The sequence below is a fragment of the Chiloscyllium plagiosum genome, chromosome 3, assembly GCF_004010195.1.
Source record: "Chiloscyllium plagiosum isolate BGI_BamShark_2017 chromosome 3, ASM401019v2, whole genome shotgun sequence".
NCBI lineage: Eukaryota > Metazoa > Chordata > Chondrichthyes > Orectolobiformes > Hemiscylliidae > Chiloscyllium > Chiloscyllium plagiosum.
Genome location: NC_057712.1, coordinates 96,744,902 through 96,761,631, shown reverse-complemented (window position 1 = coordinate 96,761,631; position 16,730 = coordinate 96,744,902). Strand labels below are relative to the sequence as shown.

At 39.5% G+C, this 16,730-nt stretch overlaps 1 protein-coding gene across 2 annotated transcripts in view; it reads right to left on the bottom strand.

The window, feature by feature from the left end:
• The window catches only part of LOC122548225 (gamma-aminobutyric acid receptor subunit rho-1-like), a 46,229-nt gene that overhangs the window by 10,907 nt on the left and 18,592 nt on the right, over nucleotides 1-16,730 (bottom strand). For both annotated transcript variants that reach the window (XM_043686770.1, XM_043686775.1), the window contains exons 3-5: nucleotides 13,794-13,900; nucleotides 2,794-2,861; nucleotides 2,373-2,596 (exon numbers count right to left, since the gene is read on the bottom strand). In XM_043686770.1, the coding sequence (XP_043542705.1) occupies nucleotides 2,373-2,596; nucleotides 2,794-2,861; nucleotides 13,794-13,900 (399 nt within the window). The remainder of the gene's footprint in view (nucleotides 1-2,372; nucleotides 2,597-2,793; nucleotides 2,862-13,793; nucleotides 13,901-16,730) is intronic.

The following is a 16,730-nucleotide window of genomic DNA, read 5'->3' as shown; positions in this document are numbered from 1 at the left end:
AGTGGCCTAACCAATGTCCTGTACAGCCACAACATGACTTCCCAACTCCTGTACTCAATACTCTGACCAATAAAGGAAAGCATACCAAACGCCGCCTTCACTATCCTATCTACCCGCGACTCCACTTTCAAGGAGCTATGAACCTACACTCCAAGGTCTCTTTGTTCAGCAACACTTCCTAGGACCTTACCATTAAGTGTATAAGTCCTGCTAAGATTTGCTTTCCCAAAATGCAGCACCTCGCATTTATCTGAATTAAACTCCATCTGCCACATCTCAGCCCATTGGCCCATCTGGTCCAGATCCTGTTGTAATCTGAGGTAACCCTCTTCACTGTCCACTACACCTTCAATTTTGGTGTCATCTGCAAACTTACTAACTGTACCTCTTGTTCTCGCATCCAAATCATTTATGTAAATGACAAAAAATAGAGGGCCCAGCACTCTACTGGTCACAGGCCTCCAGTGTGAAAAACAACCCTCCACCACCACCCTCTGTCTTCTACCTTTGAGCCAGTTCTGTATCCAAATGGCTGATTCTCCCTGTATTCCATGAGATCTAACCTTGTTAATCAGTCTCTTTGTGGTCAATTTTTTTGTTCCCTTCACAAATATCCTTCTGATATTTGTGTCCTGTCTCTTTGTATGTGTATGGAAATATTATAAAAGTATTAGAGTTCAATTTATAGAGTTATAAGTTAGCAATTCATGTTTCCTTTTTTCCATTCATTAAAACTGTTTGCAATAAATAGTGATTTTCTTGTTAATGATAAATAGATCAGCTATGCATATTCTTTAAACTTGAATTTAGCATTTAGATAAAATTGGACAATTCAGTGGTTTAATAAATGTTCAATTCTGGAAGAGTGGGGCTTGCTCTATCCTAGGTGGTGTGACAGATGGCTTGCATCAAAATGAACAAGTCATCTCCTCCCTCAATTTTGTTACCTTCATATTTTCCTGAATAAGATAGGGGTTAGGTTTTGATCTCTTCTCCCTCTGAATAACAATAGTTTTTGCAGTCAGTGGAAGGAAATATTGGGCTGGGTTTAAAAATGGCTATCCATATGACCCCAAAAGTTTCTACCTGGTGAATTAGTGTAAACATTCCCCCTGTGGATGTAGTAAGAAGTTGGCATGCTGCTGCATGAGGGATATTTAGAGTCATAGACTCATAGAGATGTACAGCATGGAAACAGACCCTTCGGTCTAACTCGTCCTTGCTGACCAGGTATCCCAACATAATCTAGTCCCACTTGCCAGCACCCGGGCCATATCCTTCCAAAGTAAAATGTATCTTGGCTGTCAGCCTCTCGCTTTAGAGGGAAAATACTGCTGGAAATAAAGACTGAGGTTCTGTAATTATAATCTGATGAAATACATGGAGTATATCATAGACTCGTTAGTGGGGGTGCTTCTAGCGCTGATTAGCTTCTCTGTCCTTGAGAAACAAGGCAATAGCTGCACTGTGCTTATCTTTATCTTGAATTATTGTAAAGTGCAGAATGTAAGCAAAGTTGTTTGTATCAGTGTGTAAGCATAGGCTGACTGTTCAGCTCAACAGAGTGCTGAGGCAGTGGAACAACTGTAGCAGCCTCCCTGTGAAATCACGAAAAATAAAGCTTCTTGAAACAAGATTTGAAGTCTTAGACTAAGTAATTTCCTCAACACCCCCAGAGTATTTGCATTTAAACAGGGTTTCTAATGAATCGTGATTAAAGTCACAGCATTGGAAAGAGAGAGAGAGACCTTGTTTTTCTGGAATGTGTTGCCTAGACATGTACTGTAGGCAGATTCAACTAAAGCATTAAAGAGGGCATTAGGTGATTATTTAAATTGGAACATTGTACACAGTTATGGGAAAAATTCAGGTGAGTGGCCCAAGTCATGATTCTAATTTGGAGAACTGCTGCAAACATGATGGGCCAAATGGCCTACTTCTGCACTGTACCAATTCTGTGGTTCTGTTGCAAAGTTGAACACAAAATTCCAACAATTGTGCATAAATTGTGTCGTGTTTTGAAATATATTTTCTGCAATTGTGCACAGTATATACAGATTTAAAGAATTTGATGTTGTCCAATGAACATGTGACACCCTAGCTGAATTTCAGTGGAGATATTTTCGTTGATAAATCTGAGGAACAAGTGTAGAGAGAACATGAAGTGGTAATCAACCTATTCTTTCTTGCTACAGACTCTACTAAGTAATGTGTTATTTGATGTTTGGATTCCTGTTGTATTTGAAATAGGATCTGATTTTTATAAAAGAAAATATCCTTTGTCAAAAATAAACACAGGTGATATGAATAACAATTTTTTCCCTTAATGCAGGTTGCTATTGCATGCACTGTGCTACTTTTTGTCTGCTTACCTCAAACTGTACAATACCTTTCCATCAGGATAGACACGCAACATGATGTTGTCTGTGGTTGTATCATGTATAAAGGATCGCTTTGAATGTACAAAGAACATATCAGGAACCCAGATCTTTTTGACCAGCCTCCCATCAAAGGTCATACTCAGGTTGTTAGTGCTTGGGAATGAAAGGCGCTCATCTTTCCAATAATGCCTCAGGTATAGTGTCATTGTAAAGTCCTGTGAGAAAATGTGACAGACACAAAATAATCAGATTACGTTTCTGCTAACCACAGATGGTGTTTTGTGTTCTTCAAGCCAGCAATTTGAGAATCAGGTCACCACGCTGATCCATCAATTTATTTATCCTCTCGAATTAAATAATTTTAACACAGCATGTGAATACATAGACAAAGAGTGCAAATTTAATGAATTACCATATCCACTTCTGAGATGCTGTCCAGACTTTCTACCTGTACATCGACACCCACGGGTATTGAAGGACCTGCAGGAGGGGAAAAAGGCACATTACGGGTGCATCTGTCAGGCAGTATTATTTGTTCGATTTTTAAATCAAAACTGAATTTGTTTCATAGATCAGCAGAGGATTTTTGTACCCTATCCTATAATCAAGCTTTTGCATTACACACTACAGGTTGTGAATTAATACAGTATAATTTACCTTTGGAAGAAACAGCACTTTCATTTATTCAAATGTAAAATCGGATCAAAATTTCCACCAGCAGATTATTGTCAGGACCATTCCTCACTCAATACCCTGCCGAGTCTGTGCTGAGTACCAGGCATGATCCCCAGGGAGCAAAACCTCTGATTAATTGCCACTTAGATGGTGGGCAGGTTCCTCATATGTACAGGCCAGTCTTTTTTCCAAAACATCGTTGTTTTCATAAACTTCATGAAAGCACTTTGCATAACCATTTAACATTGACATTATGGCAAGTATAAGTAACTCTGTTTCTTCCAAAACTGTATGATTCATTACATTTACTATTACAATCAATATTTACAATGTTAATTTCAAATCAAACATATGGATTTGTGTGAATTCTCACAGTTCCCAATCCCTCAACATATGTACATGACAGAAAGACTAAAATAATGGTGTTTCCACATTGTGCCTTTGCAACAGTTTAGTTGAGTACGTCCTTCAACATTTGGTCCTGGATCCTGTAATGTGTCAGTCAACAACGTGCAGTGATAGGTAACTCTTTGCACTAGAAAAACGAATGGGCAGACCAAAAAGCACCTTTTATTGAGTGATAATTCCCCAGTTGGAGTTGTTTATCTCGATGTGTCCTTTGTTTCATGGAGATGTTTAAGGTAGACCATGACAAAGTAACACACTTTTATAAAGAGCAGCTTAGCAAAGGCACATTCCAGAAGAAGGTGGATAATGGTCTCTTCCCACACTTGGGTGCAATATGTAGAGTGTAAGATTCCAATGATACATGGGAACATAGGAACACACATTGGCCATGCAGCCTGGTGAGAGACCAGAAAAACTGCAGATGCTGGAATCCAAGGTAGACTAGCAGGAGGTTGGAAGAACGCAGCAAGCTAGGCAACATCAGGAGGTGGAGATCGACGTTTCAGGTATAGAAGGGTTACAACTGAAACATCAACTTATCCATCTCCTGATGCTGCCTGGCTTGCTGTGTTCATTCAGCCTGGTGACCCTGTTCTGCCATTCAATATGATCATGGCTGATCAAACCATTCAATACCTTTTACCCACCCCATCTCTATAAACTTGATTATCAGAGATCTATTAATTTCTACCTTAAATATATGCAAAGACAGAACTTCTATTGCCCTCAGCAGTAGAGAGTTCCAAAGGTTCACAATTATTTGAGTAAAAAACTTCCTCCTCATCTCATACCTGAGTGCAATTGCTCTTGTTGTTAAATTGTGTTCCCGGATATGGATGCCCAAACCAGGAGAAACATCTTAACTGCACCTATCCTATCTATCCCTTGATGTATTTTGTCCATTTCAATTAGATCACCTCTCATTCTTCAAAACTCAACAGATTACAGGCCAAGTTTGCCCAATCTGTCTTTATAGGGCAATTGCACCATTGCAGGAACAACTCTGGTGAAGGTTTGCTGGGCGACCTCTATGGCAATAATATCTTTCTTGAGATAATGAAACCAAAATTACACATGGTACTTCAGGTATGATCTAGCCAAGCTCCTTGACAATTAAAGCAACACCTTGCTATTCCTGTGCTCAAGTCCTCTTGCAAAAAAAGCTAACCTTCCATTTGCTTTCCTAATAGTTTGTTGGACCTGTATATCAGTCTTCAGTGGCTTATTGATTAGGGCACTTAGAACATTTTGAACATCTACACTTTCCTACCTCCTATCATTTAAGAAATATTGTGTTCATCTGTTTCTCATAACACAGTGGATAACCTCACATTTTTCCACATTGTATTTCATCTACCATGTTCTTGCCCATTCACTAAGCCTGTCGAAATTATCCTGAAGCCACTTTATATATTTCTCACAACACGCATTCCCACTTAGTTTTGTATCATCTGCAAATTTAGAAATATAACATTTGGTTCCCCAACTCCAAATCATTAATATATTTTGTTTACAGACGAAACCCAAATACTGACCCTTCCAGTACCTCACTAGTCACAGCTGTCCAATGTGAGAATGATCCATTTATTTCTACTCTCTCTTTACCCTCTGTTAGATAATCATTTATCCACACCAATACATTATTTCTGGAATTCTAAGTATATTACACCCATTGGCTCTCCTTTATTAGTTTTATTAGTAACATTGTCAAAAAACTATAACAAGCTCATCAAACATGATTGCCCAATCATAAATACATGCTGATTATGTACAATCAAGTCATTATCAACCATGTGTCCAAATATCCATCCTTTCTAGCATTCTAAATTCTAGCAATTACGTTACTACTGAGGTGAGGCTAACAGGTTTGAGGTTCTGTTTACTTTCTCACTCCCTTTTTAAGTGTGCTACCTTCCAATCCACAGAAATCATTGCAGAATCTGAGAATTTGCAAAGATGACTACCAATGTATCTTTGATCTGTATAGCCACTTCCATCAACACATTGGGATGAAGATCCTCAAGTCTTGAGGATGCATTAACTTTCAGCCCCTTTCATTTTGCCAGTACAGCGTTCCTTCAATTCCTCATTCTCTCTTGCCACTTAGATCTCTAAGAAATCTCTGGGAAATTCCTGGTATCTCACTCATTAAAAACTCTCTTCTCTGCCATTTCCATATTCCACCTTATAAATTCTCCTGACGATGCCTATAATGGACTTAACCAAACATTTTCCTTTTTACATATCGATATAAAAGCTTTTACAGTCTATTTATATGTTTTGCTTCATTGCATTCATATTCTATTTTCCCTTTTTTATTTTTTTCTTGGACATTTTTTGTTGTATTCTATAAATCTCCCAGTCCTTAGAATTACTGCTATTTCTGGGAACTTTTAAGACCTTTTCTTTTAATGTTTTACAATCTTGAGCTTCCTTTGCCACAACTGACCGACCTTTTGTGACATTTTGCATCTTGAAGGAATGTATAGTTGCTGTGAGTTATGTAATAGTTCTTTAAAGATTATCCATTGCCTATGTACAGTCAGGCCTTTTAATCTATTTTCCGATCTACTTCAGTCAATTTGTGCCTCATGCCTTCATAGTTTCCCTTATTCAAATTTAACACCCTCCTTTCAGAGTGAACTACCTCAGAGAGACATAGAGTTGTACAGCACAGGAACTGACTCTTCGGTCCAACCAGTCCATGTCGAATATAATCCCAAACCAAATTAGTTCCACCTGCCTGCTCCTGGTTCATATCCCTCCAAACCTTTCCTATTCATGCACTTATCCAAATGTCTTTTAAACATTGCCATTGTACCTACATCCACCACTTCCTCATGAAGTTCATTTCACACAAGAACTACCCTCTGTCTAAAATAGGTTGCCCCCATGTCTTTTTTAAATCTCTCTCCTCTCACCTTAAAAATGTGCCCCTCAGCCTTGAAATCCCCCCATCCTAGGGAAAAGACAGCTACCATTAATTATATGTATATCCCTCATTATTTTATAAACTTCTTTCAGGTCACCTCTCAACCTCCTGCGCTCCAGTGAAAAACATCCCAGCCTATCCAGCCTTTCTTTATAACTCGGATCTTCCACACTCAGCAACATCCTGGTAAATCTCTTCTGAACCCTCTCTAGTTTAATAATATCCTTCCTATAACTGGGGAACCTAAACTGGACACAGTGCTCCAGAAAAGGCCTCACCAATTCTTGTACAACCTCAGCATGACTTCCCAACTCCTATACTCAAAGGTCTGAGCAATGAAGGCAACATGCTAAGTGCCTTTTTAACCACCCTGTCTATATATAACACAAACTTTAAAGAAGTATGTACCTGAAACCCTAGGTCCCTCTGTTCTACAACAGCATCCAAGACCCTACCATTCATTGTATAAGTCCTACCCTTGTTTGTCGTTACTAAAATGTAATACCTTGTATTTATCCAAATTAGCCTCCATCTGCCATTTTTCAGCCCATTAACCCATTTGATCAAAATCCCTTTGTATTCTTAGAAAACCTTCTTCACTATGTACTAAGCCATCAATTTTGGTGTCGTCCACAAACTTACTAACCATGCCTTCTACATTCTCATCTAAATCATTTGTATAAATGACAAAGAAAAGAGGACCCAGAACAGATTTTTGGACCTAATATAAAATTCTGTTATCCTATGGTCAATTTTTGCCAGGTTATTTCTCAAGAAGATCATTATTTATTCCTTTTCATTACATAATATTGGACCTAAAATAGCATGTTCTCTAGTTGGTTCTTCATAGAAAACCATCCGTAACACCCTGCAGAAACAATCTCCACAGCTTTTGGGCTTAACTGCTTTATTCAGCCCATGTGCAAATTTAAGTTATCCTTGATAACTGTGTCACCTACACTGCATGTTTCTCTTATCTGCTGATTAATAGCATGTCCCACACTATCGCTACTATGTGGTGGCCTATAAATTTGCTGCCCCCTTACTGTTTCTCAGTTCCATTCAAACAGATTCCACACATTGTTCTTCTAATCTGTGATCCTGCCTTAACTAATATACTGATCCTGTCTCTTATTATTAGTGCACACCACCTCCTTTCCATTCTTGTCTGTTCAATTCCTAGTCTTTGTCGCCATGCAGTCATGTTCTTGAAATGGGAATTAGATTGTACTCATGTATATATCAAATTGTGCCTTTAGATCAGGCTGTAAACTCAGAGGGAGTTCTCTCTGCAGACAGGAAGATCCCAATGGAATCCTCACCCTTCCCTCACTAGTGGTTCAATTGGACTAATTGGCTATACTCTACTGCTAGGCACATAGTTGGTGCTCAATTAACCCCTCCTTGGCATGGTCACCCAGAGATGAGAACAAGCTAACACCATCATTTCTGATATTGTTCCTGGGTCAGTCTTCAAGCCATCTTTGCAAGGCTGGGAAGATTTCACCTATTGCCAGCAAAATTTTCCTCCATCCTTGAAGGTTTCCCAAAGTGAACAAAAGCAAACATTAGTATTTAAAGGCAAAAATGTCCATTTTAATGCAACAAAACTCGAGACAATTTACAAATAGAACATTTTAGGCATCAGACAAGACTTGGGCAATGTTTGCTGGGAGATTATCAAGATGAACATCAAAGAGGCAGGAAGAAGTTGTTGGAGAAGATCTAAGGCACAGATATTAGGAGGGAATTGAGAAAACCTAACTCTGATGGTTTAATGGCTGTAATGTTGATGATGTAACTGAAAGATGGCAATTAGAAATTTGTTCAGACTCAAATTATTGGAGAATGTGTGCTGGTATGTAGAGCTGGAGGACATTTCATTAGTAAGTTTATGGAGAAAGTCAAAATGCCAGTGAGGATTTTAAAATCAATAGTTTAGAGGGAGTTGGGATGTTGACGTTGGTTTAAAGATGAGAAAGGATGCAGTAGGCCATAGTAGTAGGAGGTAGGGCTCAGCACAATTTACTAAATTTTTTTGTGGTGGAAGCTGATGGGGGAGAGACATGGTGAAACTGAATCTGCAGATGATGACAGCATTGGTGCTGACTCCAATGATTTTAAGGACACAGGCTAGTGATACTGCTGGGATTGAAATTGTTTTTTCACGGTACACTGGACTGGAGTGAAGTTTGAAGTTGAGCTTGCAATTGAATGTGGCATTGAGTTTGATGAGTCTAGGACAAAGAATTACCTCCATTTCTATTGTACTTATGGTCAGGAAATGGATGTAGCTTTGTGGCAGTTCTCAGCCTTTGTTTGGTGAGGTTGTTGATCCAGTGATACCAGTGGTCAGAAAGTTGTTTAATTAGGTATTACAATATGAAGGTACTAAGTGTAACAACTTCATGATCCATTTGATAAAAGGCATTTGGACTAATTGGAAAAGTAAATTTATGACTAAGGGGTGTATTTTCTAATCTCCACAATGTCCATATTAACCAAGTTCCCTTTGTGTCCACTTGGCCATGCATTCTGGCTGCCAATCAAGCCTAATGAATAACTTCAAACTTTGTTTATACTTCTTTTTTCGTGGGTCTTCCTCTCCTGTCTCCTCCCTTTCCTGTTATCTAGTTACGTCACCTTTGCTTCTACTTATTTATTTGGCCACAATTCAATTCATCACTACTTCTCAGATTTTCTACTCCTCCTGCTGCTGACCCTGGCTTGAATTTCAATTGACTAATTGCCTCTTGCCTCTTTTGGCATTGTCCAAAGGCCATCAAAGCACTTGTTGTTGACTCCGTCTAAGCAGAAATACCACGTCTTCTTTTCCTGACGTTTCTACCCAATTATTAACCTCCTTCCCATTCAACATACTTTGTCATTTCCTTCCTGGCCTCAGAAAAGTGAGGAATAGAGAAACAAGAGGATGTTATGGAGAATTCTACAAACTTAGAGCCTGGACAATTGGAGGCACATTTCACCAATGGTGGGTGAAAGGATAGAATAAGCATAAAAAATGAGAGTCAGATCAATCTTGGATTTGGCTGGTTGCAGTTTAGAGTTGGGGGAGGTGACAGAGGTAGGAAGGTACAAGGCCATCAAGTGATTTACACTTGATTTTACATCAGAGGCATATAACTTTATAGGGGGGATGTGTGAGCAAAACTTGGTCCGGACAAAGGTACAGTCAACAGAGTTTGGGGAAGTATTGGGCAGTCGCATCCAGACAGAACAAAAGTATGATTGAGAGTTTCAGTGGATATTGAAGAGACACAATACCATGAGACCATAAAATTTGGGAGCACAGGTAGACCAGTCAGCCCATCAAGTCTTCTTCATTATTAATAAGAACATGGCTGATTTTATCATCCTCAACTCCACTTTGCTGATTTTTCCCCAGATCCATTGATTCCCTTCCAGATTAAAAATCTGTTTACCTTAGCCTTGAATATACAATCACTTCTGCTACAATACCTCTTTCATTAACGCAAATTGGCTGTAACACAATTGGGTGAATATGGAAGGCTGTTTCTAAAACTCAAACTTTTAAAATGTGTGTTGGCTATAATGTGATTACATCGCCAACATGTTACATGTTAGTTGTATTGTGGCGATTTTTGTATAGCTTAGGATCACATGGGGATGCAACTAGAAGAAATGCCTATACTTAACATCCTGACAGCCTTCTGCGGTAAAGTCATTACCGTCCGAGAGAAGAAATTCCTCCATGTTTCTGCCTTAAGTGTGGGAACCCTTATTCTATGATTATGTCCTACTCCTAAACTCTCCCACAAGGGGAAACAACTTTACACATTTACCCTGTCAAGTTCCTTAAAAATCTTGAATGCTTCAATTCTTGTCAACTCCAATCAGTACAGGCCCAAAGTACTCAACTTCTCCTTGTAAGACAGTCCTGGATGAGCCTTCTCTCAACTGCTTTCAATACCAGTATATCTTTCTTTAGGTAAGGAGCTCAAAACAGTTCACAGTATTCCAGCTGTGGTCTGACTCGTGCCTTGTATAAGTTTAACAAGATTTCCCTATTTCTGTATTCTATTCCCTTTGAAATGAAGGCCAACATTCCATTTGCCTTCCCTAATATCCTTTGAACTTGTATGCTAACTTTCTATGATTTATGCACGAGGACTCTCAAATCCCTGCGCTGTCGTTTTCTACAGACTTCTCAGTTAAATAAGGTTCAGCCCTTCTATTCTTGCTTTTCAAAATTCATAACCTCACATTTTCCCACATTATATTTCATCTGCCAAGTTTTTACTCACTCTTTTAACCTGTCCATATCCCCCTGTGGATGCTTTGTGCCATCCTCACCTCTTGCCTTCCTACCTATCGTTATATCATCCGCAAACTACATTAACTGGATGGTGTTATGGAGGCGCAACTTGCTAATTTTTGTGATAAAGAAGGTGACTGTGGTCAGGAAGAAGGATAGAATGGACATCAGGAGCACAGCATTTATGAGACAGTCAAGGCCAATTGTTCCAGTTTTCTCAATGTTTAACTAAAAAATTACAGTTCACTCAAGATATTGGAAAAGTACTTTGACAACAGGGAGATACTGGAATGATTGGGACCCTGAGGGGGTGTTGTTCAGGTGGCCCAAGTTTCACAGATGATGTTGCCGAGAGGAGACCGTGTCAGAAGACCAGTAGTTGTAAATCAAGATGTTCCTCCGAAAAGCAGAAACACTGAGAAATTCCTAATGGCGGACCGCTTTAATATGACTGCGGGAATGACTGCACCATTATAGAAGGCAAGAGGTAAAATGTTGTCAAAATTAATAATAATTTCAGCATTATCTCTATCTGCTGCTTCATAAGCTTCTGTATGTTTCCCATTGAGCAATAAATAATAAGAAATCATAGTAATACATAAAAATAACAGAATAAGACCAGGCACAAAATGGGTACTGAATGCTTTCAAATTGATTTTAGTAAGTCCTAGAGAGTGATCACGAGTGTTGACAACAGCGTATATGTTTGTCTTAAAATAAGATCAATTGCAGTTTCTTTCAGTGTACCAGACAAAATTAGACAAGTGTAACGTTAGAAAGGTAACATTAGAAATGTTTTGGGATGTTTCATTTGAAGCAAATGCACTTGTTTTATTTAAAAAATAAATTATCTGAAAGACCATCTGTCACTCAGGCAAGTCAAATAAATTACTGCAGAATCTAATCCAGTGAGCCAAAACTGTATTTCCTTTAATCCTTTTTGAAAGAGTCTACTGATTATTATGAAAATGTAACTCCAAAATGAAGGGTTTTTTTCTGACTGCTGTGTGTTTAAATCCCTATCAAAGTTGTTAGACCAATACAATAATAATTAATTGGAATATGTGCTAATAAGACTTAATCTTATTGAGGTAGTGATTTATTACTGTTAGCAAATAGCAACATTTAACTTTTAGAGGGAAGATTTGTTTGCAAAGCTGATATCAGTGTGGCTTGTGTGGCTTTTATAGTATTAATAAGGAACATTCCATGTGCCACACAGATAACAGTGTTGTCTGCTCTAGGGAATCTATGTAGAGTCATAGAGACACAGAGATGTACAGCACAGAAACAGACCCTTCGGTCCAACACGTCCATGCCAACCAGATATCCTAACCCAATCTAGTCCCACCTGCCAGCACCTGGCCCATATCCCTCCAAACCCCTCCTATTCATATACCCATTCAAATCCATTTTAAATGTTGCAATTGTACCAGCCTCCACCACTTCCTTTGGCAGCTCATTCCATACACGTACCACCCTCTGCGTGAAACAATTGCCCCTTAGGTTCCTTTTATATCTTTCCCTTCTCGCCCTAAACCTATGCCATGATTTGGAGATGCCGGTGTTGGACTGGGGTTTACAAAGTTAAAAATCACTCAACACCAGGTTATAGTCCAACAGGTTTAATTGGAAGCACACTAGCTTTCGGAGCGTCGCTCCTTCATCAGGTGATGAAGCCCTCCACTATTGAGCCCTCCACTATCACCTGATGAAGGAGCGACGCTCTGAAAGCTAGTGTGCTTCCAATTAAACCTATTGGACTATAACCTGGTGTTGTGTGATTTTTAACTTTGTAAACCTATGCCCTCTAGTTCTGGACTCCACCACCCCAGGGAACAGACTTTGTCTATTTATCCTATCCATGCCCCTCATGATATTATAAACCTCTATAGTGTAGCCTGCAAAATGTACATCTTGGTGTCCTTGCCCTTTGCTGTATGGAAAGGATATGGCAATGGTGTGATCTCTGTTTTTTACCCTCAGCAGATATAAAGTAGAGCTGCAAAAGCTGCTTCCAGGCTGTGTAAATGTTGACATCTTGGAAGGGCAGCTGAAAGTGCAAGATGGGTGAGGTGTCACTCATAAAGTTAACATTTGCCTGCCAAGAACTATCTCGAACAGCAGCCTCTCAGTACCCTTGTCTGCAGCTCATCACAGTAGCTGATCCAAACGTTCCAGCTTCTCAATTTCAAGAAGAGACTCTTCCAGCCTCAGTGCTGCTTCAGGGGAACAGGTTTCCTGGTTGTGAAATCTAGAAATGAAGGCTGAAGTGACTCTAAATTGACTTTTTAATTTCCTTTATAATTTATGGACACCATGGGAGTTAACATATACCTTCAAACCTTTGCTGTTCCTCAGAAATCCAGAAGCGGGTAAATGATGTTCAAACCCTTCCTGACATCAATGTCAGAGAATTTAACTTTCTGTATGCATGTGTAACTGACTCCCTTATCTGGGAAAATGCACCATTTGAGGGTGTGATTTTATCTATCATTTAACATCCAGGTAACCAATGTAGGGTGGTGACTTAATAGCCTCCAGGAGTGCTGCTCTGTGCTGATTACAGACAGCAATCAATGCAAAACTATACCTAACCATGTGACATTATCATTGGAATTCGGAAATCCTGGTTCACTGCACCATGCCACCTATCAGCAGAAAAATAACTTTTTATCTCATCTCCTTCAGTGGAGCATCGAGGAAATTGAACAGTACTATTTAAATGTTATGTAAATATCTATGGATATTAACTGGGTCCTAATCGCTTTAAAATTGATTTAAATTTCTGACTTCCCTCATCTATAGAAATGAAGGCTAATCTTGAAATGTACTGTATGATAGTGGCGCTGATCTCCTCAGAAGTAGTGTCTTTGAAAGCATAGTTGAGCTGATCTCTGAGGGACACAAACTCAGCTTGTTTTCAATTTTTATGGACTCTCAAGTGTTAGTTTGGTCATCCATCTATTAACTACTTAAACTGCATTTTTAATTGAAAAATCCAACTATGCTTACCTATGACTGGTAATGTCAACTGCATGCATTAGTCTTACAATATTACAAGCTGCAAGCTTAGGCAAAGCTGGTAGTTGGTTCTTACCTCCGAATCCAGGTCTCATTGTGAAATCATGATCATCCACTCTGAGAAGTTGCTCAGATTTTGTTAAATAAGATTTTGTTGCATCTGCACTTCTCTTCAGAATAGGACTGCAAGGTAAAATGTAACAAATTAATAAAAAGACAATAACAATGTCTGTTGATTTGCCTCTATACTTTTCCCTCTCCTACCTCTTGAGCTATTCAGTCTGACTTTCAGAACAAGAGTAGATCAATTTATTCCCTTGAAACAATTCCACCATTCTATGAGATGAAGACTGATCTGTAACCTATATCTAACCCTATATCTGTCTTTGCTTCATATGTCTTAACACTTTTAGGTAACAAAGTCAAAGAATTTCAGTTTAATGGTAAAAATTGATCCATCATCAATTACAGAAGAAAATTCCCAAATTTAACCATCATTAATGTTTATAAGTGTTTCCAAATTTCAAAACCAAAAGGTCTGGCTCTGATGTTTAGAAACACAGAAATATAGAAAATATTTGCAGAAGTAGGCCATTTGGCCCTTCAAGCTTGTACCACCGTTCAATATGATCATGGCTGATCATGCAATTTCAATATCCCATTCCCCATAGCCCTTGATCCCTTTAGCTGCAAGGGCCATGTCCAGCTCCCTGTTAAATACATCTAATGAACTGGTCCCAACAGCTTCCTGTTCACAACTGTCTGAGTGGAGAAATTCTTCTTCATCTCAGTCCTGAATGGCTTACCCCTTATTCTTAGACTGTAATCTCTAATTCTAAACTTCCCCAACATGGTGAACATTCTTCCCATATCCAGCCTATCAACATATACATCAGGATTGTATATGTTTCTTTGAGATTCCCCCTCCTTCTTCTAAATTCCAGTGTGTACAAGCCCAATCAATCCAGTCTTTCTTCATATGTAAGTCCTGCCATTCTGGGAATCCGTCTGATGAACCTTTGCTAGACTTTCTCAATAGTAAGAATGTCCTTACTCATACTAGAAAACCAAAACTGCACACAATACTCAGGGTGTGGCCTCACCAAGGCCCAGTATCACTGCAGCAAGCCATCCCTCAAATCTTCTCACTAAGAAGAAGACCAGCATGCCATTAGCTTTCCTCACGGCTTACTACACCTGCATATCAACCTTCTTGGGGAAATAGATGGTGACATCTTCAAACATGTCCTTATTACAGAGGAGGAAGTGCTGGATGTCTTGAAATGTGGATAAAGGTGGATAAATCTCTAGGACCTGATCAGGTCATAGAGTCATAGAAATGTACTGTACAGAAATAGACCCTTCGGTCTAACTCGTCAATGCTGACCAGATATCCCAACCCAATCTAATCCCACCTGCCAGCACCCGGCCCATATCCCTCCAGACCTTTCCAATTCATATACCCAACCAGATGCTTGTTAAATGTTGCAAATGTATCACCCTCTATCACTTCCTCTGGCAGGCCATTCCATACATGCACCATCCTCTGCGTGAAAACATTGCCCGTGAGGACTCTTTTATATCTTTCCCCTCTCACCCTAAACCTATGCCCTCCAACCCTAGGGAAAAAAAACTTTGTCTATTTAACCTATCTATGCCCCTCATGATTTTATAAACCTCTACAAGGTCACCCCTCAGCCTCCAAAGCTCCAGGAAAAGCGGCTCTAGCTTATTCAACCTCTTCCTATAGCTCAAATCCTCCAACCATGATAACATTGTTGTAAATCTTTTCTGAACCCTTTCAAGTTTCACAACATCCTTCCGATGTTGCGGCTGTACAGGACATTGGTTAGGCCATTGTTTGAAATTGCGTGCAATTCTGGTATCCTTCCGATAGGAAGGAGACCAGAATTGCACGCAATATTCAAACAATGGCCTAACCAATGTCCTGTACAGCCGCAACATGACGCCCCCAACTCCTGTACTCAATACTCTGACTAATAAAGAAAAGCATACCAAACGCCTTCTTCACTATCCTATCTACCTGCACCTCTACTTTCAAGAAGCTATGAACCTGCACTCCAAGGTATCTTTGCTCAGCAACACTCCCGAGGACCTTAACATTAAGTATATAAGTCTTGCTAAGATTTGCTTTCACAAAAAGCAGCACCTTGGATTTATCGGAATTAAACACCATCTGCCGCTTCTCAGCCCATTGGCCCACCTGGTCAAGATCCCGTTGTAACTTGAGGTAATCCTCTTCGCTGTCCACTACACCTCCACTAACTATACTTCTTAAGCTCACATCCAAATCATTTATATAAATAACGAAAAGTAATGGACCCAGCACCGATCCTTGTGGCACTCCTCTGGTCACAGGCCTCCAGTCTGAAAAACAACCCTCCACCACCACCCTCTGTCTTCTACCTTTGAACCAGTTCTATATCCAAATGCTGGTTCTCCCTATATCCTGTAAGACTGAGAAGAGTTTAAAGACAGTAGGAGTATACGTAAGAGGGAAATCAGGGAAAAAAAGGGGACATGAGATAGCTTTGGCAAATAGAATTAAGGAGAATCCTTAATTGTAAAAGGGTTTTTACAAATACGTAAAGGACAAAAGGGTAACTAGGGAGAAAATAGGGCCCCTCAAAGATCAGTAAGGTGGCCTTTGTGTGGAGCCGGAGAAAATGGGGGAGATACTAAACGACTATTTTGCATCAGTATTTACTGTGGAAAAGGATATGGAAGATATAGACTGTAGGGAAATAGATGGTGATACCGTGCAAAATGTCCAAATTACAGAGGAGGAAATGCTGGATGTCTTGAAACGCATAAAGGTGGATAAATCCCCAGGACCTGATCAGGTGTACCTTAGAACTCTGTGGGAAGCTAGGAAAGTGATTGCTGGGCCTCTTGCTGAGATATTTGTATCATCGATAGTTACAGGTGAGGTGCCGGAAGACTGGAGGTTAGCTAACGTGGTGCCACTGTTTAAGAAGGGTGGTAAGGACAA